This window comes from Grammomys surdaster, unplaced genomic scaffold, assembly GCF_004785775.1.
Source record: "Grammomys surdaster isolate TR1022 unplaced genomic scaffold, NIH_TR_1.0 197, whole genome shotgun sequence".
NCBI lineage: Eukaryota > Metazoa > Chordata > Mammalia > Rodentia > Muridae > Grammomys > Grammomys surdaster.
The window spans coordinates 637,360-665,131 of NW_021604642.1; the positions used below are offsets into that span (position 1 = coordinate 637,360).

General features: G+C 36.9%; 1 protein-coding gene across 2 annotated transcripts in view; it reads left to right on the forward strand.

Moving 5' to 3' along the window:
• The window catches only part of Tex11 (testis expressed 11), a 207,409-nt gene that overhangs the window by 153,712 nt on the left and 25,925 nt on the right, over positions 1–27,772 (forward strand). Inside the window, exons 20-24 of one of the 2 annotated variants that reach the window (XM_028770040.1) lie at positions 6,483–6,523; positions 7,760–7,846; positions 9,713–9,783; positions 11,923–12,039; positions 15,710–15,782. In XM_028770040.1, the coding sequence (XP_028625873.1) occupies positions 6,483–6,523; positions 7,760–7,846; positions 9,713–9,783; positions 11,923–12,039; positions 15,710–15,782 (389 nt within the window). Of the gene's footprint in view, positions 1–6,482; positions 6,524–7,759; positions 7,847–9,712; positions 9,784–11,922; positions 12,040–14,088; positions 14,130–15,709; positions 15,783–27,772 lie in introns of those variants that run through there. The other variant, XM_028770041.1, reaches the window with a different exon arrangement.

A 27,772-nucleotide genomic window follows, 5' to 3' on the forward strand; every position in this document is an offset into this window, starting at 1 on the left:
CATCTTGCAGTCCCACCAACAATGGAGGAGTGTTCCTCTTTCTCCACACCCTTGCCAGCATCTATCACCTGAGTTTTTAATGTTAGCCATTCTGACTGGTGTGATATGGAATCTCAGGGTTGTTTTGATTTGCATTTCCCTGACGACTGAGGATACTGAACATTTCTTTAGGTGCTTCTCGGCCACTCGAGTTTCTTCCATTGAAAATTCTTTGTTAAGCTCTATACCCCATTTTTAATAGGGTTATTTGGTTGTCTGGAGTCTAATTTCTTGAGTTCTTTGTATATATTGGATATTAGCCCTCTATCAGATGAAGGATTGGTAAAGATTTTTTCCCAATTTGTTGGTTGTCATTTTGTCCTATTGACAGTGTCCTTTGCCTTACAAAGCTTTGCAATTTTGTGAAATCTCATTTCTCAATTCTTGATCTTAAAGCATATGCCATTGGTGTTCTGTTCAGGAACTTTTCCCCTGTGCCCAAGTATTCGAGGTTCTTCCTCACCTTCTCTTCTATTAGTTTCAGTGTATCTGGTTTTATGTGGAGGTCCTTTATCCACTTAGACTTGAGCTTTGTACAAGGAGATAAGAATGAATCAATTTGCATTCTTCTACATGTTGTCCTCCAGTTGAACCAGCACCATTTGTTGAAAATGCTGTCCTTTTCCCACTGGACAGTTTTAGCTCCTTTGTCAAGATCAAGTGACCATAAGGTATGTAGGTTCATTTCTGGGTCTTCAATTCTATTCAATTGATCTTCCTTCCTGTCTCTGTACCAATACCATGTAGTTTTTATCACTATTGCTCTGTAGTACAGCTTGAGGTCAGGGATGGTGATTCCTCCAGAAGTTCTTTTATTGTTGAGAATAGTTTTCACTATCCTGTTTTTTTTTTTGTTATTTCAAATGAATTTGAGAATTTCCTTTTCTAACTCTGTGAAGAATTGAGTTGGGATTTTAATGAGAATTGCATTGAATCTGTAGATTGCTTTTGGCAAGATGGCCATTTTTATTATATTAATCCTGCCAATCCATGAGCATGGGAGATCTTCCCATCTTCTGAGATTTTCTTCGATTTCTTTCTTCAGAGACTTGAAGTTCTTGTCATACAGGTCTTTCACTTGCTTGGTTAGATTAACACTAAGGTATTTTATATTATTTGCGACTATTGTGAAGGGTGTCATTTCCCTAATTTCTTTTTCAGTCTGTTTACCTTTCATGTAGAGGAAGGCTACTGATTTGTTTGAGTTGATTTTATAACCAGCCACTTTGCTGAAGTTGTTTATCAGGTTTAGGAGTTCTCTGGTGGAAATTTTGGGGTCACTTAAGTATACTATCATATCATCTGCAAATAGTGATATTTTGACTTCTTCCTTTCCTATTTGTATCCTTTGACTTCTTTTTGCTGTCTAATTGCTCTGGCTAAGACTTCCAGTACTATATTGAATAGGTAGGGGGAGAGTGGGCAGCCTTGTCTAGTCCCTGATCTTAGTGGGATTGCTTCAAGTTTCTCTCCATTTAGCTTGATGTTGGCTACTGGTTTGCTGTAAATTGCTTTTACTATGTTTAGGTAGGGGTCTTGAATTCCTGATCTTTCCAAGACTTTTATCATGAAGGGATGTTGAATTTTGTCAAATGCTTTCTCAGCATCTAGTGATATAATCATGTGGTTTTTATCTTTGAGTTTGTTTATATAGTGAATTACATTGATGGATTTCTGAATATTGAACCATCCCTGCATTCCTGGGATAAAGCCTACTTGATCATGATGGATAATTGTTTTGATGTGTTCTGGATCTGGTTTATCTCACTTCATATGATCTTCACTAGCTCTATCCATTACCTACAAAGTTTATGATTCATTTTCTTTACAGCAGAATATTATCCCACAGTGTGTGTGATCTTCGCATTCATTATCCATTCATTGGTTGAAGGATCTTGGCATTGTTTTTGTTTGCTTCTTATTCTAAATATAACAGCAATAAACATGGCCGAACAAGTACCTGTGGAGTAGACTGTTGAGTCCTTTGGACATAGGCCAAGGAGTGGTATAACTGGGCTATATGGTAGATTCCCTTTAGGGTCTCCAGGGCTAGAAGCGGACTCAACTGGGTACCCCACTGCCTCTCACAGCCCATCGCCCCACACCCATCTCCTCTCCCACCCAGTTTCCTCCCTCCATCTACATCCTATGACTACTTTATTCCCCCCTTTAAAGTGAGATTTAAGCATCTTTGCTTGGACCTTCCTTCTTGTTTAGCGTCTTTGGACCTATGGAGTATATAGCATGGGTATCCTGTACTTTATGACTAATATCCACTTATCAATGAGCATACACCATGCATGTCATTTTGGGTTACCTCAGTCAGGATGATATTTTCTAGTTCCATCCATTTGCCTGCAAAATTCATGATGTCCTTGTTTTTAATAGTTGAATAGTATCCAGTTGTGTAGATGTACCACATTTTTTGTATCTATTCTTAAGGGAGATCTGGGTTGTTTCCAATTTCTGGCTATAGTGAATAAAGCTGCTATGAATATAGTAGAGCACTTGTCTCTGTGGTATGGTAGAGCATCTTTTGGGTATATGCCCAGGAGTGGTGTAGCTGGGTCTATTTCCAGTTTTTAGAGAAACTGTCAGATTGATTTTCAGAGTAGTTGTACCAGTTTGCAATCCCACCAGCTATGGGAGAATGTTCCCCTTTCTCCACATCCTCGCCAACACGTACTGTCACTTGGGTGTTTGATCTTAGCCATTCTGATTGCTGTAAGGTGAATCTCAGTCATTTTGATTTGCATTTCTGTGATGACTAAGGATGTTGAACATTTCTTTACGTGCTTCTTGGCCATTTTCTCAGTTGAGAATTCTCTGTTTTGCTCTGTACCCCATTTTTAAATTGTTTTTTTTTTTGGGGGGGTGGTTGTTGGAGACTAACTTCTTGTGTTTTTCATATATTTTGGATATTAGCCCTCTGTTGAATGTAGGGTTTGTGAAGATCTTCTCCCAACCTGTAGGCTGTTCTTTTGTCCTATTGACAGTGTCTTTTGCATTACAGAATGTTTTCAGTTTCATGAGGTCCTATTTATCAATTATTGATATTAGATCCTGAGCCACTGATGTTCTGTTCAGGAAATTGTCTACCATACCAAGGGATACAAAGGCTATTATTTCCCACTTTCTCTTCTATAAAATGTAGTATATTCATTTTTATGTTGAGGTCTTTGATCCACTTAGACTTGAGTTTTGTAGAGAGTGATAAATATTTTTAATATTCCACTCCACCATCTTTTTCTTTTCTTCTTTTTTTGAGGTTTTCTGTGCCATTTGGACATAGGTTGAGGTCTTCCAAGGGTCCATTATGATTCAAGGCTTGGCTCACATCACAGGAAGGCAGTATTGAGAAATTTTGTGACACTTTAAAGAAGCAGGGCCTAGTTGGAAGTCCTTTGATCACTGGGAGTATATTCTCAAAGGAGATTGTAGGAATTCTGTTTGGTGATCTTTGATTTGATACATCAAGTTAATTGTGAGGGTATTTCAGCCATTAAGATTTTGCATATTTCTTCTGTTTTGATCTCTCTTTTTCCAGTTGTTACCATTACACATTTCACTGTTTAAAGTTGTTCTACAGTTTTTGGATTTTTTTGTCATTATTCTCTTTGGTTTGAGGTATTTGAATTTTTTTTCTTGATATAAACCCTTTCAGCTGTGTCTGGTCTGCTAACAAGACTATCACAGGGATGTTTATGTCTGCTAATGTTTTGAAATCCCAGCATTTCTTTTTGGTTCTTTCTTAGAATTATTTTATTTTGACTCTTTTTGTATTGCCCATATATGCTTGTATATTAGTCATGGTTCTCTAGAGTAAATCTGCTAGTATTTCTCTCTCCCCCTACCAATCACACACACACACACACACACACACACACAGAGAGAGAGAGAGAGAGAGAGAGAGAGAGAGTTTATTAGTGATCTAGCTAATCCAATAAGGATTGGTTATTAATCCAAAAATCCAGAACCTAGTAGTTGTTCAGTCGAAGAGGCTGGATGTCTCAGCTGTTCTTCAGTATATGCTGGGATCCCTGAAGAAGTGGGCTCTAATGCCAGTGAAGGAATGCACTTGCTAGTGAGGGCAAGAACAGCAGGCAAAGAAACTTTCTTCTCCCGTGTCCTTTATATAGGCTTCCAGCAGATGGTGTGGCCCATATTAGAGGTGAGTCTTCTCACCTCAAAAGATCTAGATTAAAGCTTTATCTTTCCACTTCTAAGATCTGACTTAGAAGTGGATCTTCCTACTTCAAATGACTTAAGAAAATAATCCCTCATATGTGTGCCCAGTTATCTGGGCTTTAGTCAATTCCAGATATAGTCAAATTGATAATCAAGAATAATGATCACAGCTTGCATATTATTTCATCTGTTAGACTTCGTATCATATTAATTTAAATTCCCAGTTTGAAATGTCTGGTATATTTGTATTCCTAGCACTAGGTTGGTGGAAATCAGCAGACCTCTGAGATTTGATGGCCCATCTGATGTAGTTTACTTGGCAAATTGCATGCCAATGAGAGACACTACCTTTTCTTTTTAAAAGAAAAAAAAAGAAGGTGAATAATAGCAGAAACATGACAGCTGAGGTTGTTTCGTCTCCTGGTTTCCACGTGTACACACAGAGAAGTGTGCACACGTGCATACACGCATACATGCATACATGTGTGCACACACACCCTCATGCACGTATGCACGAGTTCTCCCACTCTAATCATATATTATGTCTGCCATGTCTGTCTAATACTGGTTTTGTGTCTTCCAATTATTTTTTGCCTTTTAGTATGATTTTCCTATTTCCTCAAGAGAAAGATATGATATACCAGGTTAAAAGAAATGCTACAAATAGGCTTTTTAGTTATGTGATGGTGAGTTATATGGGAGGGAAATTGCCCTAGTTTCCCCTCCCCTTTTATACAGTCAGGGTGACTTAAGTGAACTGGTTTCAGCTATTTCCATGGAATTAAGCTCTGGAAATACACTAGAGGGTTGAAGTTGAACTCTGGTAGTTTGTTTAGAGGTCAAACCTTACTTTAAAGGAACATAATGTTGAGCTGAGAAGATGGTTCAGCTGGTAACAGCAATTGCTAAGCAAGTCTGGCAACCTGAGTTTGATTTTTGGATTAAGAGGAAAGTATAGAACTAACTCCGCAATGCTGTCCTCTAATCTTCAGACATTCACTGTGGCATGTGTATCCATATATAATAATAAAAATACTTTTTATAAAGGACATAGGGGCTGGAGCAGTAGCTCAACAGTTAAGAGATATGGTATACTTTTAGAGCACCTGAATTTGGTTCCCAGTGCCCACATGGTGGTTTGCAACCATCTGTAACTCCAGTTCCAGGGGATCTGACACTCTCATCTACCCTCCATGGGCACTAGGCAAACATATGATACATATGAATATATGTAAGCATAATACTCATTCACACAAAATAAATATTTTAAAGAATATAGTATTATAGAATATTTCAAAACAATTTCTTTTCTCCATCCCTGCCTGTTTTCCAATGCCTACTGTGAATACCTGGCTAAGCTACCTTGCTGAATTTTGTAAAAGTGTTGAGGTCTCCTTATAATGGGTCACCTTGGAGTTTTTACCTGTAAGACTTTTTCAAGATAAGTATCCAGTGATTTGTCAACCGTAGTCCAGTTGTTCTCACTAAAGCATTTGTTCCAAAGGTCTCTGCTCTGCATCTCACTGTATTTACCTGTCCTACCTGAATTCAGTCTTCTTGGCAGTAGCTTGATCTTCTTCCTCACTACTGTTATGGATTCAAGAAGAGCTGTTGATTTTTCAGTCTGTTCAGATTTTTACTTGTTAAGTCAGAATGTCAACTTTCAGTCTCCTAAAAATAGAATGGGAAGGCAGAAGCTTTGCTAAAAAATTGTTAATCCCTTAAACAAACTTGATTGGAAATTAAAAGATCAATATAGTTGACTTGTCTTTGCCACTGTCACCTTATAGAAACCATTCTCTGCCATGAGGTATGTTTCCTTAAGTGTAAAATAAGAAGTTTGTATTAGATAAATGTTTTTTTTTAAAGATGGGTTTCCTCAGAATGCTAAAAATTATGTGGTGCTTCCTTAGAGATGAGATTCTAGGCCACCATCTACTCTTGCTTCACTCAGAGCACCTCCATTGGTTTTCAAAGCTGGAGACAGACTCTAAAGCATCTCATGTGAGGCACTACAACTGAGCCACACCTTGCTTTTTCTTACACATTAGACTTCTATAGATTTTACTTAATTTGCATTTCCGTGATGACTAAGGATGTTAAACATTTCTTTAAGTACTTCTCACTGAACTAGAAACTGTACATTTTGCATTTTTAGCCCAATTCTCAGACACAAATAGGTTTTTTTTTCCCGGTGATATTTCTACAGTAAATGTTTAGAACAATTTAAAAATTCCTTCTTCTTTAATTTTTAGAAAGAAAGAAATGGATAGACTTTTGAACTACTTGAATGCAGGTAATTATGTTCTTGCTTATTTTTAGTCCTTCATGTTGCATCTATCCTCTGTTGAATTCTCTAAATATATCGAACATACTGACTCTAATCTGATATTTTACTTAAATTTCATACACTTTATTAATGTTTACCACAGAGATCTATTTCAGGTTCTTCATGCACAAGAAGGGAAGTGTTTGGCATCACTAGCATCTACTTCTAAATGTGATTTCAGCTCCATTTTTATCTAAATTTGTTTCAAAGACACTTCCCTTCCTAATGCTCTTTCCCTCCCTCTTTCCTTCCTCTTTCTTTCTTTTCATTCATTCTTTCTCTCTTCCTTTTCTCCTTCCCTCTCTTATAATTTTCTGTCCTATGATTACACATGCAAAAATTAATTCAGAACAAACAAAATTCTCTAAACCCTGCTGGTTTTATGTGACCTCTTCATCTAGCTTGCATTGCTTGTTCTTTTATTATACTTATTTACAAAAGTTTGTGTCTTCTCCTGTTTTCTACTTGTAATCTTTCCTGTTGACTTCCTTAAACTAGTGTCTAGCAACATCACATTCTTTTTTTTACCAGCACTGTGCTTTCTTTGATGGTGTCCCATTTTTTCAAAGGGTATTTTCATTTCTAACAACATCCAAACATCCATACCTTAGAAACCTTAAGTTTGGCAATAGTTGAATTTTATACCTCAAATACAGATTATAAACATAGCAAGATGGCTTAAAGACGAAGCTTTTCAAATGAAAACTTTGCTGGTTGGTATTCTTTTTCTGAGAAGAGCATGTGGTAAGTAATAAATGCTTTCTGGTGATGATGGCATGTTCTGGTTCTACATTATACTTACTGTGGAAGCTAAGTAAATATTATGCCATTCTACTGATACTATGATTATTTTAGGGTGTTTTGTTTGGTGCTAGAGATTGAACCCCGGGGATTCAACCATACTAAGAATTATTTTGGTGTTTTAATTATTATTCCCATTCTTTATCTCCTTGCATGTGCCTCAAGTAGTGAATAATTGTAATAATTACATTTATAATTCTCTCTAAGAATATATTTGTTCCCTTAAAGTTTGAGTTAATGCCTTCATGGAGCTTAGTAGTTCTTTTTCCTCATTTGGATTATTTTGATATGCTACCGTATACATATGCACAGAAATAAACTTTCTAGATTCAGGTTTTAAAGGATGATTAAAAACTTTGCTAGCATATTAAGATAAATATCCTATTTTCCTATTTGATACAGCACTCCTGAAATTTTCTGAACATTTTAATGAAACTCGCTCAACTGTGGATTCTATGGTTAATGATGCCAATTGGTTCAGGAAAATAGGTAAAAAAAAATATGTGTTATAGAAGTTTTTCTAATATAATAAATTATGTCTCTTTCTTTTGAAGCTATGGTATATATGTATAATTTGCTTAATCTTAGTTTCCTTGTATAGAAACTAGAAATGTTTACATCTCTTATGTGGGATCATTTTTTAAAGATTTCATATCATACAGTGTATGTATTTCACACATAATAAAGTATTCTTTGCTTATTTTTTTCCTTTTCTATGGAGAGTGGTCAAAAACAAAATGATTAATTATACCTTTAGTTTCACAAATTATTTTCTTAAACCTCCTCTAGAAAGTTGAATATATTCCTTGATGTGACCCACCAAAAATATACTACACACAATAATATGGGTACATCTCAGAAACATACTGTTGAACAAAAACAGCCAGACATTAAAGAGTACAGAATGCATGATCCAATTTATACACCGGTTAAAAAACACAAACCTGGGGCTGGAGAGATGGCTCAGTTGTTAAGAGCACTGACTGCTCTTCCAGAGGTCCTGAGTTCAATTCCCAGCAACCACATGGTAGCTCCCAACCACAGCAATTTGATCTGCTGCCCTCTTCTGGTGTGTCTGAGAACAGTGACAGTGTACTCACATACATAAAATAAATAAAACTTTAAAAAATCCCACAAACCTGATTTTGTGTTAGAAATCAAAATAGTGATCTGTTTAAGAGGTAAGAAACCCAGAGAGAGTAAATGTAATCAAAGTGCATTATTTTCATGTGTGGAGAAGTTGCTATGATTTTAGCATTTAAATAGCATGAAAATAACATTAAGAAAAGAAGCTAAGGTAATATTTAGAAGAGAGCCTGAATGTGAAAGAAATTTGCAGTTTTCTGATAATGGCCAAAATCTTTCTTCATGTGTATATATGTTTATTTTGTCATTTATTCATCAAGTGACACAGTTATGAATTGTGCCATTTTCTAAGTGGTATAAAATTATGGAGGTAGTTAAGAACTATTAATTAACACTATCACAGTTTGGACTGGTTCTACTTGAACATGTTCCTGTTTTATGGAATTATTTCTTGAGGTTTTTATCTAGGCAAAAGGGCATAAATAATGTGAATTCTAAGAAATTTGGAAAATGAACAGTTTTAAATATAGAAAGATTTAATGACTCTGACATTTTGAAGGTTTGGAAAGATGGAGGCATTTTCTCATTCACATTGGTTTACATAGTTGGGGCTTCTACTAACCTTTGGAAGACAGAAAATGTTCCAGAAATATCCATTGATGTTAGTATATTCTGATCTTTCCTAAAGTTTATCTCCCTTTTACCACTTTCAGTTGATGAGTTGGTGACTTTCAGTTGCCACTTGGTGACTCTCCTTTTTTCTGTATTTTTAAATGAAAATATAATTACATAATTTCCCCCAGCCTTTTCTCCCTCCAGCTTCTCCTATCCCTTGTCTCACAAACATCTCATGCCCTTTCAAATTCATGTCCACTTTCTTTAATTGTTATTATTACGGATGGATGGATAGACAGGTAGATAGTACTGAGGATTCTTTTTGTACATCTCAAACTTTAAAAAATTAAACAGTTCCTCGTGTGTTATCTACTTAGAATGGACAATCAGAAGTGCTGGGAATCACTAAATTTCTTGGCAAAAAGTTTCCTCACAAACATAAAATCAGTTTCTTTTTTCAAAAACAAAATACTTTATTGACTTGTTTAATTTCTTTTTAAATTAATTTTACATTTAAAATTTTAAATTAAAATATACTTAATCCCAAGAACCCCCTTATCAGCATATTAGCATTAAAAATGTTGACAGAGATTATGGTGGTACAGACTAAACAGTTGATTTTCCACAATTATATTATTTCATGTTAACTTTCAGCTTGGAACTTAGCTCTGCAATCTCAGAAGGATCTAGAAGCAATGAAAAACTTTTTCATGGTTTCTTATAAGGTAAATTTCATCACAAATATTCATTATATACTCTATGGAAGAATAGGGGGATGGATGGATTGTGGGTCCTGAAGGGGATAGGAACTCCACAGGAAAACCAACAGAGTCAAGTAACCTGGACCCTTGGGGCTCTTATAGACTAAGCTACCAACCAAAGAACATAATGAACTGGATGTGGCCTGCTCCCAACATATGTAGTAGATGTGAAGCTTGGTCTTCATGTGGGTCCTAAGCAAATGAAGTGGGGCCTATCCCAAAAGCTGTTACCTGTATGTGGGATATGGCCTTCTAGCCAGGCTGCCTTGTCCTGCCTCAGTGGGAAAGGATGAGTCATATCTGGCAGAGACTTGATGCACCAGGGTCAGGGGACACCCTGGGATCTCACCCTCTCAGAGGAGAAGGGGAAGGAAGATGGGAGGAAGGATTGTGGGAGGGGGTGGCCAGAAAGGGCTAGTGAGTGGGATGTAAAGTGAATAAATAATAATTTAAAAAAAAAGAAAAGAAAAAACTGTTCATTATAGAGTCTACCATTACAATATAGAGTTCTACTAGTACAGAACTATTCCTTTGCCTTTGAAGGGATCTGGAGTTAAAGAGTCCCATGTTAAAACATAAGTATCTTTAGAATGGGTGTGCTCCAATGTTACGAGCTACCACACATTAGGAAAGTTCACACAAATAAGTGTGCAGAAATGTAGCATAAGTACCTGTGAACAGCAAGGATCGAAAAAGGAGATAAGAAGTTTGAGCCTTCTTTATTAAATTTCCTAGAACAGGTTCTGTATGTAAGAATTTGTGAATTTGTTATTATTCACCTTTAAGCATTTAAAAAATAGTCATTTGCCTCTGTCTTAGTTAGGGTTTTACTGCTGTGAACAGATACCATGACTAAGGCAGCTCTTATAAAGGACAACATTTAATTGGGGCTGGCTTACAGGTTCAGAGGTTCAGTTCATTATCATCAAGACAGGAACATGGCACCATCCAGGCAGACATGGTACAGGAAGAGCTGAGAGTTCTACATCTTCACCTGAAGGCTACTGGCAGAATACTGACTTCCAGGCAGCTAGATGAGGGTCTTAAAGCCCACACATAGTGACACACCTACTCCAGCAGGGTCACACCTTCTAAAAGTGCCACTCCCTGGGCCCAGCATATACAAACCATAACAGCTTCCAAAGTCGACATTAAAAAAGCTAGAAAGTGGTTCAAGTGCCAATGGGGGAATGGAAGCAGAGGGTTACAGAATATACCTCACTACATTTGGAAGTATCAGAATCTGACATATTGAGGCCAATTAAATGTTCAGCAGTTAAAGCTGGAAACAGTTTCCTAACCTTAAGTAACCTAAGACCTAAAGAGATTGGACAATTTAAAATGTTAATAATTCCATGAAGGACATGATTGTTATCCATAAATGTTTGTAGAGATTAAGAAAGTCTTTGGAGGGCTAGAGATGTAATTCAGGGGTGGAATACCTATCTAGCATGCACAAGGTCCTGGGCTCAATCACCAGTACTAGTAAAATAAAATGTCTGCAAGTTTATGTATAAATGCAGTTTTAATTAGATGAGATAAGTCCATTTTAGTTTTGACATTTGTGATAATGCATGTGTAAGACTGACATGTAGAAATCAAAGTGGCTTAGAGTTTTATTATAGTACAAAGCTCCAAGTATTTCCTAAACCTAGAGGACAAGGGTTAATGATGAGGTTATGCTTAATGCCTGCCAAGATTTGACATTGTCCCCTTCAAGCATAACAATTTAAGTACTGATTTGGGCTCTGTTCAGTATAAAGGGAAAACTACTTCCCAGGGGGAAAATCACCCATAAATGACAGCGTCACCCAAGGAGTAAATTGCTAGATAGGCATTCAGGGCCAAATGACAGTACTTGTCATTGAGAAAGAAAACTGAAGAAGAGAAGCTTTTTATATCTAGGAAGGTGCTAAAAACAATGAAAAGTAATATAAAATTAAAACTGTAAATCAGGGTGATAGTCTATATCATTTTTATGGCAACATGTGGTTTCCCAGCAGCATTTTCTCATTCAGACAAGATGTTGCTGATTTTCATTCTGATTGTGTTCACCTGACAGCATTCTCACTATTCATTGATGTTCTGGTTATTTCTTATCAGCTGTCCCTTTTTTGTCCTTCGGATCAAGGACTACTGATTGCACAGAAAACATGTTTACTTGTAGCAGCTGCAGTTGATCTACAGCAAGGAAGAAAAGCTACAACAGCTTCTGAACAGGTAATGTGCAATCTTCAAAGACCAGATGAGGGTTAAGTGTGCTCTTTGGTCTATTTCTTTTTTCTGACACATTTATTTTTATTCCCCTTAGAAAATATTTTTCCTTCATTCTGGAAGAATCTTCATTTCAAAGGTTTATAATGGTTAATCCCTTCCTAAGCAAATGTCACTATATTTGGCTTAGCCTCTTCTTTTTAGATGTCCCTTACCATGGCCTAGAATTTCCTAATATATTATTAATATTTATCTTCATTATCTTGTCCCTCTTTGGTTATATATAATCCATCAAAATGTTTCTTCCACGTTTGTTTCCTTTAACACATTTGCTATGGAAAGGCTTATCTATTTCTTGAGTTCTAATAGTCAGATGAACTGATTTACTCAGCTTGCTTTTTTTACTCAGTTGCATTTGCTTTAGTAAGTCAGCATCTCATGTCTAACAAGACAGAATCCCTTACCTTTGCCTGAATTCCACTCTCAACTCCTTTCAGTAGGCTTTTTTGAGATAAGGTTTCAAATTGTAGACCATACTGGCCTCCCAATTCATGGGAGTGCTTCTGCCTCAGCCTTTCTGAGATTGTAGATATTAGCCATCACACTGCCTCCACTTTTCTTAAATCTACCTCTTTGAAAGCTACTAGCATTGTCATCTCTCATACACCTTCAATTCTTCATTTTTCTTTCAAATCAAAGAAAGTTGTACCTAGTCACATGGTTATCGCTTTCCGTTTGATTTTAAAGAGTTAATGATGGAATATTATTCAGTTATTTAAAACAAGGACATCATGATTTGTAGGCAAATTTGCAGGCAAATAGATGGAACTAGAAAAGATCATCCTGAATGATGTAATCCAGACCTAGAAAGACAAAAATGGTTTGTACTCACTTATAAGTGGACGTTAGCCTTAAAGAACAGTATAACCATGCTATGATCCATAGACCCAAGGAAGCTAACTATACAGCACATTTCATCCAAACATTCAATCCAATGCAGAGTATACATTCTTCTCTGCAGGTCCTGGAACTTTATCTAAAACAGAACATATAAGAATATAAAAAGCAAATCTTAACACATAGAGGACCACTAAAATAATTTCTCCTATTGAATCTCATTAGTGAAATAAAATTACAAATCAACAGCAAAAGAACTATAGAGCATTCACGAACTCACAGAAATGAAGCAACACAATACTGAATGACAAATGAGTCATTGAGGAAATCAAGAAAAAAATAAAAGCTCTTCTTCATGGCACCTTCTAGGCCATTGCCCCTGTCAAGATGAATCCACTGACTGTAAGAAACTCATTGAAGTAGACAATGGGTACAAACTTAAACTGTCTCTAAGAAGGACATGAAAGCCACTTTGTTGCGGTAATTATTTAAAAACGGCCTCTGGTCAAGCCGACTATCTAAGCTGCGGTGGCTCTGCCTACCTCAGCCGCCATGTTCCATGTGCAGCAGCTAGAAACTGCCAGCCAGAAACATCAGCCCTACCACCCATGAGATGTCAGCGTTGAGGAGATGGCTCTGCCAATCTTCCACACCGTCTCTGCAAGGCTGGGCATTTCACAGACCATCCCGCCATCCACGCGGGCCCGGTAGAAAAATGAGACTCTAATGCTTAAAGATCAATCAAAGCGACTGACAGTGCTCCAGGTGAACAGTGGAAGAGTAATGTAGTCTAGATCAGTGGTGGAATTGGAAAGCAAGGTTTTCCCATGACTAAAGGTGTCTTGTTTTCTTCCTAGTTCTATTGTTTATAGAGGTATTGAAATATTTAACTCATAACCTTTTTCATCCCTTTATTTTCAGTCTGTGTCTTTAGATACAGAGCTCATCTCCTCTAGACAGAATTTAAACTATATTTTAAACTAGTGTGGCATCCTGTCTCTTGATACATAGTTTTAATACACTGACAATTACTATTATTTCATAGTTAAACTGCCATTTTATCTTTTGTCTTCTATAGATCTCACATATCTTTTCCTTAATTTGTGTGTGTGTGTGTACACATGTGTGCACACACATGTATGTGCCTGCTTACCTGTATGTGTGTGCAAGTGTCCACAAAGGGCAAAAGAGGGCATTAGACCTTCTGGAATTGTATTAAGGTGGTAGTGAGATACCTGATACGTGTGCTGGAAACCAGACCTGGGTCCTCTGCAAGAGTACCAAGTGCTCTTAACCACTGGGTCCTAGCTCCAGCTCAGACATCTCGTGTGTCTTTTATTCCTGATTGCTTACTTTCTCTTTCATTGTCTTTTTAATTCTAGAATTTTTTATTTATCTTTTATTTGTATGACTTTGTTAATAGAGATATATTTGTTGAACATTCTTATACATTCCTTCTTTAAGTGTGGATTCCTTTAGTTATTTAATTATGTATTAAAATAGCTGTTTTGAAATGTATGTCTTCTAAGTTTAACATCTGGGCCTTTACAAAGTCATTTCTATTTTTTTATGCATATGTTTGCCTGCATGTGGTTGACATACTTGCCTGGTGGTCTTGGAGACCAGAAATAAGAACTGAAATTACAGACAGTTCTAAGCAGCTCTATGAGTGCTGAGAATCAAACCCAGGTCCTCTGCAAAACCAGCAAATGTTCTTAACTACTATTCTGTCTTGTTTACATTTTGTAATTTTTGGTAAATTTCACTAGCTTAGTTCATTGAGCTCTAGTTTCCCCAAGTATAATGGCTCAATGCTCACTCCACAGTGTGGTTTAAGGGGATCAGGCTTCATCCTAACCACTGTTTTAGATATGGAGGCAAGGATAGTAGTGGTTGGTTTATATCAGATATTCATCTCTGAGTAGAAGACTAAGCAAGACTTGTGGTCCTTGATATTTTGCCTTGTGTCTCTTGGCATGGGTAACTGTCCTGTATGCTAACTGACATTAGAACAGTTGACACCAAGTACTTTGAACTTGCCTTGCACTTGTCCTATAAATACAGTCTCAGTAGAGGAGAATACCAGGCCTCTCACTTATACTTGTTCATATTAGAACATTTACAATACAGAGCTGGTGATGGGGAGGTCCAGCAGTCATGGACCTCCTAGGAATCCCAGCCTATATAAACTTGGCCACATCTGATTAAAGCAGTGCTTACACCACAGTGACATGAGTGTTTACTTAAACATGTATAGGCTTTCACTGCTCTTACTGATACTTAGTAGGTCTCTGGGAGCAAAGAAAAACATACCCTCTGGACAATTTTCTATTACTTTATGTGATTGCATTTTGTTTGGTTTTATTGGGAGGAGAGAGAGGAAAGTTTCTGGGCATGGAACCAGTGCTTTATATCAGCAAACTCTTAACATATACTGCTTTACTCACAGCCCTGCAAGATTATATGTTATAATTGTATCAGTTATGTCTGTTTTGTTTGGAAGAGTTTATAGAGATCGTCATACTCTTATCCAGGGGGAAATATGTTTCTATATTATTAAAGAAATTGGTAAGGGTCAAGGTTTTCTATTAATTCTCACTTTCTTGGTACAATAAGGAAGAGAACATTTAGAAGCTAGTGTTTCTATACTAATTGCAAAATGTTTGGCTAAGCAATTATTATTTTATTTTTCTATTAACTTTTAATGAATGAAATTTGAAATATTAATTTGCTTAAAGTTCTTTTAGCTTAGCGTAATTATCTCTTTTTTTCCATATAGAACAAGTTACTAAGAACCGCACTTAAGCAAATCCAGAAATGCAAAAGTGTTTGGAATCTCCTGAAACAAACAGGTACAATGAGAAGTGGATTTGCTAACACATTTACAAAGTGAATTTATTTAGTACAGTGTTTGTCTAGTGTGCATGAGGTCCTACTAAGTTTAATCCCTAGTACCACAAATAGGAGTTTATGATCTGAATAATAAAGTCACTAGAAACTATGGCTACCAGAAATTTGCACTGTACTTCATAACCAGTAAAATAATTCTTTTAGAATTTTTCCATAGTGTATGTTAGAATTTTTACTTCATACAAGTAGTGAGAATAATACTTAGTTTCTAAGAAAGTATAATATTAAGTTTAAAAACAGGCCATTATTGTCTAACATGATGTTATTAGTCTTACATCATTAGATTTTACTTTAGTCAAATTTACCAGTAGACTTCAAAGTAAATATTATATATTGCTAAATTTCGTGATTATCAAAATTGTTATAAGTCAATAGACAGATTCTTCCTGTTTCTTTAGTAAATTTGTTTGGCTTTTAGATTTTGTTCATGTTTTAGTTTTTTTTTTTTTTTTGAGTCAATGGATATTGAGTTGAATTATATGCTTTGCCAGACTCTAAGGAAATAATTGTTTTTCTTTTTAAACTATGAGTATACTAAATTATAATAATAGATTTCCTAGAATTAAATCAAAATAGCTTTTCTAGAATAAAACCTATTTGGTTATGGTCTGTCATTATTTTAATATGTGGATGAGTTATGTTTCATAGGATTTAGAGATTATTGGCCTGTTGTTTCCTTTTTATGCATATGTAATATCTTTGACAGATTTTAGTAATTAGAAGTGAACATAAACCGCCAAGATTTAACTTATTTTCAATCTATGACAACCATTTAAATAAATAACAAGGGCAAAAGTCAAAATAAAAAGACCTATAACATACCTACTATAGAAAATTTCATAAAAACTTAACAATACCTGAAAATATATGCTACATCTTAAGAACAAAAACATGTCTTCGTTTTATGTGTGCTTCTTTTAATAGCTACAGAACTAATTATAAGACAAGTCTAAATATATTCTAAGACATATAAGCAAAATAAAATTATTTGATAATTAAATAAAAAATAGGAGTTAGTAACTGAATCAAAAAAACATGAGTATTTTTTTTTAATTTTTTTATTGGATGTTTTATTTACATTTCATATGTTGTCCCCTTACCCCATCCCCCACCCACCCAGGAACCCCCAATCCCCTCACACCTCCTCCTTCTTCTTTGTGGATGTAACCTCTATCTACCCCCCCACTCCCACCTCCCCACCCTCAAAACTCCCACCCCCTGGGGCGTCCAGCCTTCATGAGGTCAAGGATCTCATCTTCCACCTGTGCCCAGCAGGGCCCTCCACTCTTATATATTCAGCTAAGGCCCTGGATCCCTCCATAAGTGCTCCCAGGCTGGTGGTTTAGACCCTGGGAGCTGTGGTTGGTTGGTATTGTTGCTCTCCTCATGGGGCCACAAATCCTTTCAGCTCCTTCAGTCTTCACTCTAACTCCTCCATTGAGAACACCATGATCACTTCAATGGCTAGTTGTGAGCATCTGCCTCTGAATATGTCAGACTCTTGAAGACCTCTGAGGAGACATCCATATCAGGCTCTTATCAGCATGCACTTCCTGACTTCCACATCAGCATCTACCTTTGGTGACTGCACATGGGATGGATACTCAGGTGGAAAGGTCTTCAGACGGCCCCTCCTTCAGTTTTTGTCCCTCGCTTTGTCTCCATATTTGCTCCCTTGAGTATTTTGTTGCTCCTTCTAAGAAGGACCGAATCACCCCCACTTGGTCTTCATTCTTTATGGACTTCATGTGGCCTGTGAGTTGCATCTTGGGCATTTTAAGGTTCTGGGCTAATATCCAATAATCAGTGAGTGAATACCATGTGTGTTCTTTTGTGATTGGCTTACCTCACTCAGTATGATAATTTCTAGTTCCATCCATTTACCTAGGAACCTCTCAAATTCATTGTTTTTAATAGCTGAGTAATACTCCATTGTGTAAATATACCACATTTTTTTAATCCATTCCTCAGTTGAAGGACATCTGGGTTCTTTCCAGCTCCTGGCTATTATAAATAAGGCTGCTATGAACATAGTTGAGCATATGTCCTTATTATATGTTCGAGCACCTTCTGGGTATATGCCTAGGAGTGGTATAGCTGGATCCTCGGGTAATGCTATGTCCAATTTTCTGAGGAACCGCCACACTGATTTCCAAAGTGGTTGCACCATCTTGCAGTCCCACCAACAATGGAGGAGTGTTCCTCTTTCTCCACACCCTCGCCAGCATCTACTATCACCTGAGTTTTTAATCTTAGCCATTCTGACTGGTGTGAGATGGAATCTCAGGGTTGTTTTGATTTGCATTTCCCTGACGACTAAGGATGCCGAGTATTTTTAAAAAACAAAATTAAAAGACATCTGAAAAATATCTTATAATAGGATGGTAAGGAAGAACTTCTGGAGAGGATAAAGATGAATATGTAGACAAGAAAGAGGATATCTGTGAAGGTGGCAGTAAAGAATTTAGACACCATGCAGGAGTTGAAGAAGAAGGGGAAAAACAAAGTAGGAAAGTGAAAAGAGGCAGCAAGAAACAGTTGTTGGGGGAAGTGATTAAGACTCAAAACATATGAAAGATCAAAAGCTGCTCAGTACTAGGGGAACTTCTCAATGATTGTTTTTAAAATAGAGCAGGACACTTAGCCTACCTAAAGAGCCAAAGTTCCTGTGACCTTCCATCTACCTTTGAGTCCCTGTGGGGAATCTATAACTTAGCTTAGGGTCTTTGTCCTAAGAAAATTGTGAGTACTGTTAGGTTTTGATATAAGATGTTTTTAAAAGACTCTTGCTGTAGAATAGATAGCTGTGATTATGTGAGTCAGGTCTCCATAGATACCAATTATTTTGAGGAGAAAAATGGTAAAAAGAAAAACTTCATGCTAGAATCTAAAAGGCTGGAGCATTGCTTAGAGCAAAATGCATAGTCTTAGTGATTTTAATTAATGAAAGTATGGGAGAATGCTAGCTGTCTCTCCAAAATCTTGTCTTCTCTCCAGGAATACAACTAGGTAATAGATGATAGAAGGTAGATAGATAGATAGATAGATAGATAGATAGATACATACATACATACATACATACATACATACAAGTATTTATAGTCTAAGTTTGTGTGAATACACACACACACATGCAAGACATGAAGATAGAACTCAGGAACTCAGGGTAGAGTATACCTACTATGTGAGGCTCTGGCTTTGATCACTAACACTATAAACATTTATGTATACAATCATGCATCATATATAGCTTAATAATGTAACAGTTAAGAATGGATTGATTAGCCAGGTGGTGGTGATGGAGGCAGCTTAAACCTTTAAGCCCTGTATGCAGGACACAGAGGCAGGTGGACCTCTATGTATTCAAGGCCAGCCTGGTTTACAGAGCAAGTTCCAGGACAGCCCCGGCTACACAGAAAAAAACTGTATCAAAAAATAAAAAAATAAAAAGATTGTGTATACAGTAGTGATTCCATAAATTTATGTTGCCTAGTGACAACATAACTCTCTTGTATAAGTATACTGCCTTTCTCCGCATCATTAAGTATCTATGGCTCCTTGATGTTGGTGTTTGTATGTATGTGTATGCTTACGTGTACAATCACTAGGGAATTTCAAATGAATACCATACTAAGATACTACTAGACACATTTAAATTACCAAATACAAAATACTGGTAAAAACAAATCCCAGTGACAGTACAAAGCAAGAAAGCTCTCACATATTACAGATGGAAATGTGGTATAGTCAATTTGGAAGTTTGGAGCTCCTTTTAAAATTAAACTTAATCTTACCAGTATGACTCAACAATTGTACTATTTTGTATTTACCCAAATGAGGTAAAAAACTTATGGCCACACAACTTGTATTCATGTTTATGGAAGCTTTATTCATAATTATCCAAAGTTAAAAGCACCTAACGTATCCTACAATATAGGTGAATTAATCAGTAAAATATGGTACATTTTATATACAGGACATAATTAAGCACTAAAAAACAAATACGAGATATCAAGCCAGAAAGTCACATAGAGAAATCTTAAATGCATTTTACTAAGTGAAGCCAGCCTGAAAGACTACATACAAATCATGTCGTTGTAACTCTATGGTATTGTAGGAAAGGCAAGATGGTGGAAAGAGAGAAAAATCAGAGACTTAGGAAACAGGATGAATACGTAGATGAGAGAGATGTTCCTGGAAAGAAAAATATCTGTATGCCATGAAAGGTGTGCATAGATGTTATCATACATTTACCAGAGCCCATAAGATATACAACACAGCAGGAACTCTAAAGCAAACATGGGCTTTGGTTGAAAATTATGTGTCAGTGCTGGTTCATCATTTGGAACTAATGTTCAAACAGGTGGAGATACGGTGGAGAGAGTTTGGGAGGAGTTAAAGGAACCATCTGTATTTTGCTCTCAATTTTGATAAACTTAAATTTTGAACCTAAAGATGCTTTAAAAATAAAATCCATTCATTCAAAGCCTGTGAGATGGCTCAGCAGGTAAAGGCATCAGCTGCCAAGCCTAAAGACCTGAGTTTAATCCCTGGGATCCTATATAGTAGAAGGAGAGAACTGACTCCCATAAGCCATTCTTTAACCTCCATGTATGCATGGTGGTACACACAAATAAAACGTAATAAGCTTAAAATGAATGAATAAATACTTATTGAAAAACAGCTAGGAAATTAGTTAGTATACAATATTCTATTCTGAGCCATTTTCCCTTGAAATGTGATATATTTTCAATGCGTAAATTTAAGTATAACTCTGTTTTTAAAATGTCCTATATAATTGTTTTTAAATATGTGTTTTTATTTTCTTATTTTTATTTTCTTCTAAGTCAACTGGCATATTTGAGGTTTCTTTGACCAATTCTCTACCTACTAATTGTGTTTGGCTATTGTCTTCCATATCTCTACATTTTAAAGATTTAATTTTCATTTTAGAACAGATGTCAAAATTTTATTTAACTCATTAGTAAAGGAACTGTTAAGTTTTTGCATGTGGCTCAAAAAACAAACACAATTTAGAATTCTGAAGTAGAGGCTGGATAGATGGCTCCATGGTTAAGAGCACTGACTATTCTCCCAGAGGAACTGGGTTCTGGTTCTACTCCACAAGGCCACTTACAACTTTAGTAAGTCCAGTCCCAGGAGATCTAAAGCTGTCTTCTGGCCTCTACAAGCATCAGGCACCCAAGTGGTATACAAATACACATGCATACAAACACCTATACACATATAATTAATTGAATTAATTTTAAATAAATTTATTAATAAATGCAAAACTATTCAGTGTTCAATCTTCTCTCCATGTCAGAACACTCCTCATTCTTTAGACAATATTAACTCACATTAATAAGTTTCCTATGACTTATTGAGTTAAAAATAACTCAGAATACATTTAAGTAGAGATATTTCTGAACGGTACATTAGATAGGGCACTTGGTAATTTCTTTTTCCTCCTTCATAGTCTTTCACAATTTTTCCCATTCACTACTCTATCTATGGTTCTGAGAATCCTAGAGAAACTGTACTCTTGATCACAGACCAGGCTAATTTTACTAGTTTTGCACTGATTACTTACATAGACACAACAAAATTGGTATATTAACCAAATGGACTTCTTTACTGGGCATGATAACACATACCTTTAGTTCAAACACTCTGAAGACAGAGACAGGTAGATCCTGTGAGTTGCAGCACAACCAGGGCTATATAGTGAGACCCTGTCTCAAAAACAAACAAACAAATAGAACGCCTCAAATTTACATTGTAAGTTTAAAGCTATATAGCACTAACCAACTGCTAAGGCCACTTCTGAATAGAAGAGCTTACAGGGAATCTCATGATAGATTCCTAACACTCTCTTACAAGCTATTACAAAACTAGGTAATGAACTCCAAGAAATATTGTCAGATGTCACTTGTCATGCTTACAAATTTGGGGAAGTCCTTTTTCTTGAGAGCATACGAATTTATCAAACATTCTGAAAGTAAACTTACTCTTTCTTTTAAGAGCCTGTAAGTCAGCTCAATTCCCTGAGACACATTTGTGAGCACTTGCTTTATGAAGTTACCAGAAATTCTACCATTTTCCAATGGAACTTATCATAGCCCTCATGTAGAATTGCATATATATCATTTTAATTACGATTCTCTAGGCAAGGCCTTAACTGTGCTCTCAGGTTTCTCACTTATATCCTGGTTGGAAAAATAGGCAAATTCTTATGGAGCAATGCAAATAACTGTATTGTCATTAAAGAAGGGAGACTATCTTAGCTAGTTTATTGTCAACTAGGTACAAGTTAGAGTTATCTGTCAAGGACCAGCTCTACATCACAGGGTAAACTGAGGCAGGCAGCAAGGGTAGCATTGGCAATCAGGGCCAAAAACACTTTACTTTGGTCAATTTAACTCTTTCTGTCTCTGGGGCCAGAAGCTGATGACTTCTGGTGATTTAACTCTTTCTTGCTATTCCAGGGTGCCAAAAGCAGCTGGCTTCTGACAGTTAACTCTTGTAGCAGTAAAAAAAAAAAAAATTTAGTTGCTTGGTTTGCCTTTCACTGACCAGGCAGAAGGCTTGAAGTTCCTTAACTCTTTATAAGCCAGAGAGAGTTGAAAAGAAAAGAAAAAGAAATGGAAAGGAAAGAAGGAAAGAAAGGCACAGTTAGATGAATGCCTTTTCCCCTTTCATAGGCCTTTTTCTAGTATCCTGCCCTCTATACACACCAGCTCAGGAGCAAACTTCATTTTCCTTAAGAAAGAGAAGTGCATACTTATTTTTCATTACTGTACATAATATGATTTTTAACTATTTATTGCTGTTTATTGGAGGAGAGAATTAGTTTCATTTTGTTTTGCTTTTTTCCTTGAAATAGACTCAATATGTATCCTAGGCTGCCGTTTCAATTTGTTATCTTCTTGTTCTCGGGTGCTGGAATTATAGGCATAAACTAACAACCACTTGGTTTATATTTAACCTTTACTCAGAATTTCAAGTGCAAATGAAAATTTGAAGGCTACAGTTTCCATAAACACACAGACATAGCTGATGAGCAGAAATTGTGAACATGTGTGCCACACTTTGTACCATTGCAATCCCCCTACCCTGTGCTTTTCTCATTTTGTAGCTTTTGCTGGCCTCAGACTTCTGATCTTTCTTTCTTATTTAATTGCTTTTTAACTTATTCGCTTTACATCCCGCTCATTTCCTCCTCCCTGTCACCCCCTCCCTGTCACCCCCTCCCACAATTCTTCCCCCATCCTCTCTCCCCTCTCCTCTCTGAGGACTCCCCAGGGTATCCCCCACCCTGGTGCATCAAGTCTCTGTGAGGCTAGGCATTTCCTCTCCCACTGAAGCCAGACAAGGCAGCCCAGATAGAAGAACATATCCCACAGACTGGCAAGAGCTTTTGGGATAGCCCCTGCCACAGTTGTTCAGGACTCACATGAAGACCAAGCTGCACATCTGCTACATATGCAGGGAGGCCTAGACCCAGCCCGTGTATGTTAATGGTTCAGTCTCTGAGATACCCAAGGGTCTAGGTTAATTGACTCTGTTGGTCTTCCTGTGGAGTTCTATCCCCTTAGGGGCTGTAATCCTTCCTCCTATTCTTCCATAAGAGTCCCCAAGCTCCATCCAATGTTTGGCTTTGGGTATCTGCATCTGTCTGAGTCGGCTGTCTGAGCCTCTCAGAGGACAGCCATGCTAGACTCCTGTCTGCAAGCATAACAGAGTTTTATCAATAGTGTCAGGGACTGGTACTTGCCCATGGGATGGGCCTCAAGTTGGACCAGTTCCCTCCTTCCATTGACCTGCGATGTCTGTTTTGTTTCCATTTTTGAGAAAAATTCAACCATCTTCCCTTGTGTCTCCTTGTTATTTGGCTTCTTTGAGTCTGTTGATTATAGCATGGTTATCCTGTATATTATGGCTAATATCTACTTGTTGGGCTGCATGCCTGCCTCACCGCTGGGATATGGAGTGCCACCAGCATGTCTGTTGCTCAGGGAAGGCAGAACACAATCCAAGATAGGGGGTCCCAGGCCGTGTTTCCCTAAATGAGAAACAGCAGGGGCTGGGACCGATGTTGTGATTTTCAATTTCTTGTGTACCCAGATGCCACTGGGAGTGTACCCACTGCCTCAAGGAGTTGAGAATGGTGGTTCTCAGGCTCCTGCAGCAAGGAGTTGGGAACAAGGGTCCTCCAGACTGGCTATGAGAATAGAGGGGCTGGAAGAGAGGCATTCTCTGGGAGATTTAGGAGCAGCTCTTTATGACAAAGTTCCAACCCCCACCTGGTGGCAATCCTTGATGAAAGAGATGGTCCTTGTTTGTCCAAACTGTTTTATTGTTATGGTGGATGTGAATGCATATGTATTACTCAAAGTGAACCAGGGATTAAATACCTTTTGCAGGAAGGGATGCCCAGGAAGGGAAGCTCTCTGGCTAAACACACACACACTAAAAGTGATTTTTAAAAAACTTTATGCCAGTAAATTTGACCATGGACAAAATGAATAAATTCCTTGAAAACTTTTTTTTTCTTGATAATACATCAGAATTGACCCAAAGAGAAACAATCTGAATGAACCAGTTTCAAATATTTTAAATAGTTCTGTACCTGTTAAAGAGATGAAATCTTAAATAACTTTATATAAAGTAAATTATTCCATTAGTAGACTCTTCCAAGCATATTAAGTAATGGCGATCTTGTATGGATATTTCTTCCCCACCCATAGACAAAAAAAAACTACTAGCAACTAGTGACTGTTAGGAAAAGGAAAAATAGCCTCTCCCAGGATTGTCCAGTGCAGAGTGGTCATCCCTAAAATGATATCAAATAAACAACAAAAATGGACTCAGTATGTGTGTCTGTCTCTATGTGTGTGTGCATATGTTTTATGGATACATGCATACATATATACATGTAATAATCAAAGAAAAAGAGTCTATCAATCTGAGATATATAGAGAATGGAGGGGGACATTAGAGGAGTAGAGAGAGCATAGCCAGAAGAGGCTAGAGGAAGGCAAAAGAGGACGAAAGTGGTTTAATTCTATTGTAAAAACATATGAAAAATATACAAGTGAGACATTGATCTTATGGGGTTACCATGACGCTGATATGAAAATCAGGAAAGAGTATCCATCACAAAATAAAACAAGACAAGCAAACAAAACTATCTTTACCTTGAGTAATAGGTACAGAAGTCCCTCCCCCACAAAAATTAAGAAGTTTAATTCAGTGATATACAAACAGAATTATGGCCAATTAATATTTAAAGAATTCAACAATGTAAAAGGTAGTGCACATTAAACAAAGAAATGAGGAAATGTGCTCATCTTAATGAAAGAGAAGCATGAAAGAAAAATTTAATACCTGTTCTTGATGAAAATATGCAGAAAACTAAGACTGGAACATGACATCTTCACTCTGACAAATATTACCAATATTACTCCTTAATTATTTTTTAATAAAATAATATTTTATTTTCATAATGAATTATTGGCATTTTTATAGTTAATTCAGACCTTGTGGAATGTGTCCTCAGTTCATTTTAGACTGTCTTCTAATGATCTTCTAAAACTTCATATACTATATGCGACATTTGTAAAAATACACTTGAATTCCCCAATCCAGACCTTTGTAATACTTCTATTGTACATTTTGCTCCTATGTATGCCCTAAATTTCACATTACATCCTATTACTTGTGATGTAGCCAGTTAAATAATATGAGGGCTAATCCTAATTGACAACTTTATGGACCGTAGTAGCACCTAACAGACTAGTATGGTAAACCTCAGGGTATGATTGCAAGGATGTTCTTTTTTTTAATTTTTTTATTGTATATTTTATTTATTTACATTTCAGATGTCATCCCCTTTCCCCATCCCTCCCCCAGAAACCCCCTATCCTATCCCCCCTCCTCCTTCTTGCTTTTTTTTCTTTATTAGTATTTTAAGTTAACATACAAAGTACTGGGTTTTATTACAGCATCCTCATACATGTGTCATTAGAGTTCTTATTTGTTTCCCTCTGCCCCTTCCCTTTCTTCCTCCAGCTAGTTTCCTCATCTGATTTCCTGTCACATGTATTTCATCACCTTCCCTCCTCATCTTTTTTTTGTTAGTAACTTTTTAAAAAAATGTTAATCAGAGGCTTTATAAGTTTGGTAATACTCAATAACAAGATGCCCATACAATCAGAAGTGTAACCCAATACTCAAACTAGATATACCAACTATCTTTGACTGGCAGAAACACGAGAACATCTGCCTCCATGTTCCTCCCTCTCCCTCTCCCTCTCCCTCTCCCTCTCCCCCCACTGCCCTCCTCTCTGGTCTCCTAGCTCCTCCTCTCCTCCTCCTCTCCTTACTCTTCCTCTTCCTCTCCTTACTCCTCCCACCTTAGCTCCTCCTACATATCACCCTTTCTGTTAAAATAAAGAGCATAACTATACCAATTTGTATCAGTAAGGTACAAGATAGACCTAATACCCAGTCCATCATTTTGTTGTCTAACCAGAACCTCTGTCATCTCTCCTAACTAAAAGACTTAGTTCTGAACCTGGCTTTTTTCTTGGCTTTAGAATGAATGTCAGCTGAAAACCATCCTCTCAAATCTTTTCTCTCAAAGTAAATAGCCAGGATTGGCTATGAGAGACTATAAGTTTTCAACCCCATCCAAAATCCAGAATGACTGGATTAACTGAAATTACGGGAAGCACAAAGCATAGCTTCTAAAACTTAGCAAATTTATAGAGACCTCTGAACACCTGGACAGTCCCTATACTACAAAACATTGGAGCATCCGCTCTTCAGCCTTCTGGCCCAGGATCATCTGACAGACCTAGTGATGCAGAATTATTAAGGGCTGATTACTTTGTCTTGGCAGATATAATCAGTCAACTATTCCACAAGTGTGTACTTTTCAGGACAGTAATTTGTCTGTAGATGAAAAGAGGCAATTCTTGCCTAGTGGCTATCTCACCACAACTGGAGTAACTCCAAAGATGCTCAATTTATTCTTAGAATCCAAGACAGGAAGCTGTCAGGAACAAGACAGGTCTCTAATCAAAATGAACATTAATACAGAAATGTTTGTAAAGTCAATTCTGTGGACTTCTGACGTTTTGAAAACCAACTATCCATGTAAGGCAATCTGGAATGTTGTCTGTTAACTCTTCTCAGCTATTTCTAATTAAAATATAGAAAGCATCCTAAAATAAACTCAGAGTCATGAATTTGCTATAGGCCCTTAACTCACAGGCTAACCATCTCAAATCAGTTAAAAAAGTTAAAGAAGGACTGAGTCTAAGCCTTGTATTCCTAATGTGTTATATAGGCACAATGCCTATGAGAGTAACAGTATTAATCTCACTTTTATATCAATAAGAAACTTGTACCAATGAAAACCTTAAATTTGAAATCAAAGTAAATATTGTACCCTTTAAGAAATTGTAACTTCAGCTTAATAACAATTATACAGATTTCTACCAATAGGTTATGGCTATGCAGTAAATCCTAGTTATTCCTCCCTGTTCCAACAAAACCACTACTTTTCCCTAGAAAGAAAGCCCAATATTAACCACCTCAGTCCCCAAGCCCAGGGAATAGGGGTGCTGACTCTTCATTAACTTCTTCAAGCTGATTACGGGCATTGAGATATTAGAAGAGGGGTGGGGGGAAGAGTAAATTAATAAGCCTCTGACGTCTGTGACTTCACTGCATTCAGCTGAGATTCCAGGACATGAAAGGTTCGAGCAGGTCTGCTCAGCTTGCTTGATGAGTAGATACACCAAGGCTGTGTATTCTGCAATATACAATTCTCAAAACAAATTTTAGTATCAAGATAATTTTTTGTTTGAATTCCAGAATCTAGTCTTCTGGCAGCCTGCCTCTGTCATGTCTAATCCTTACA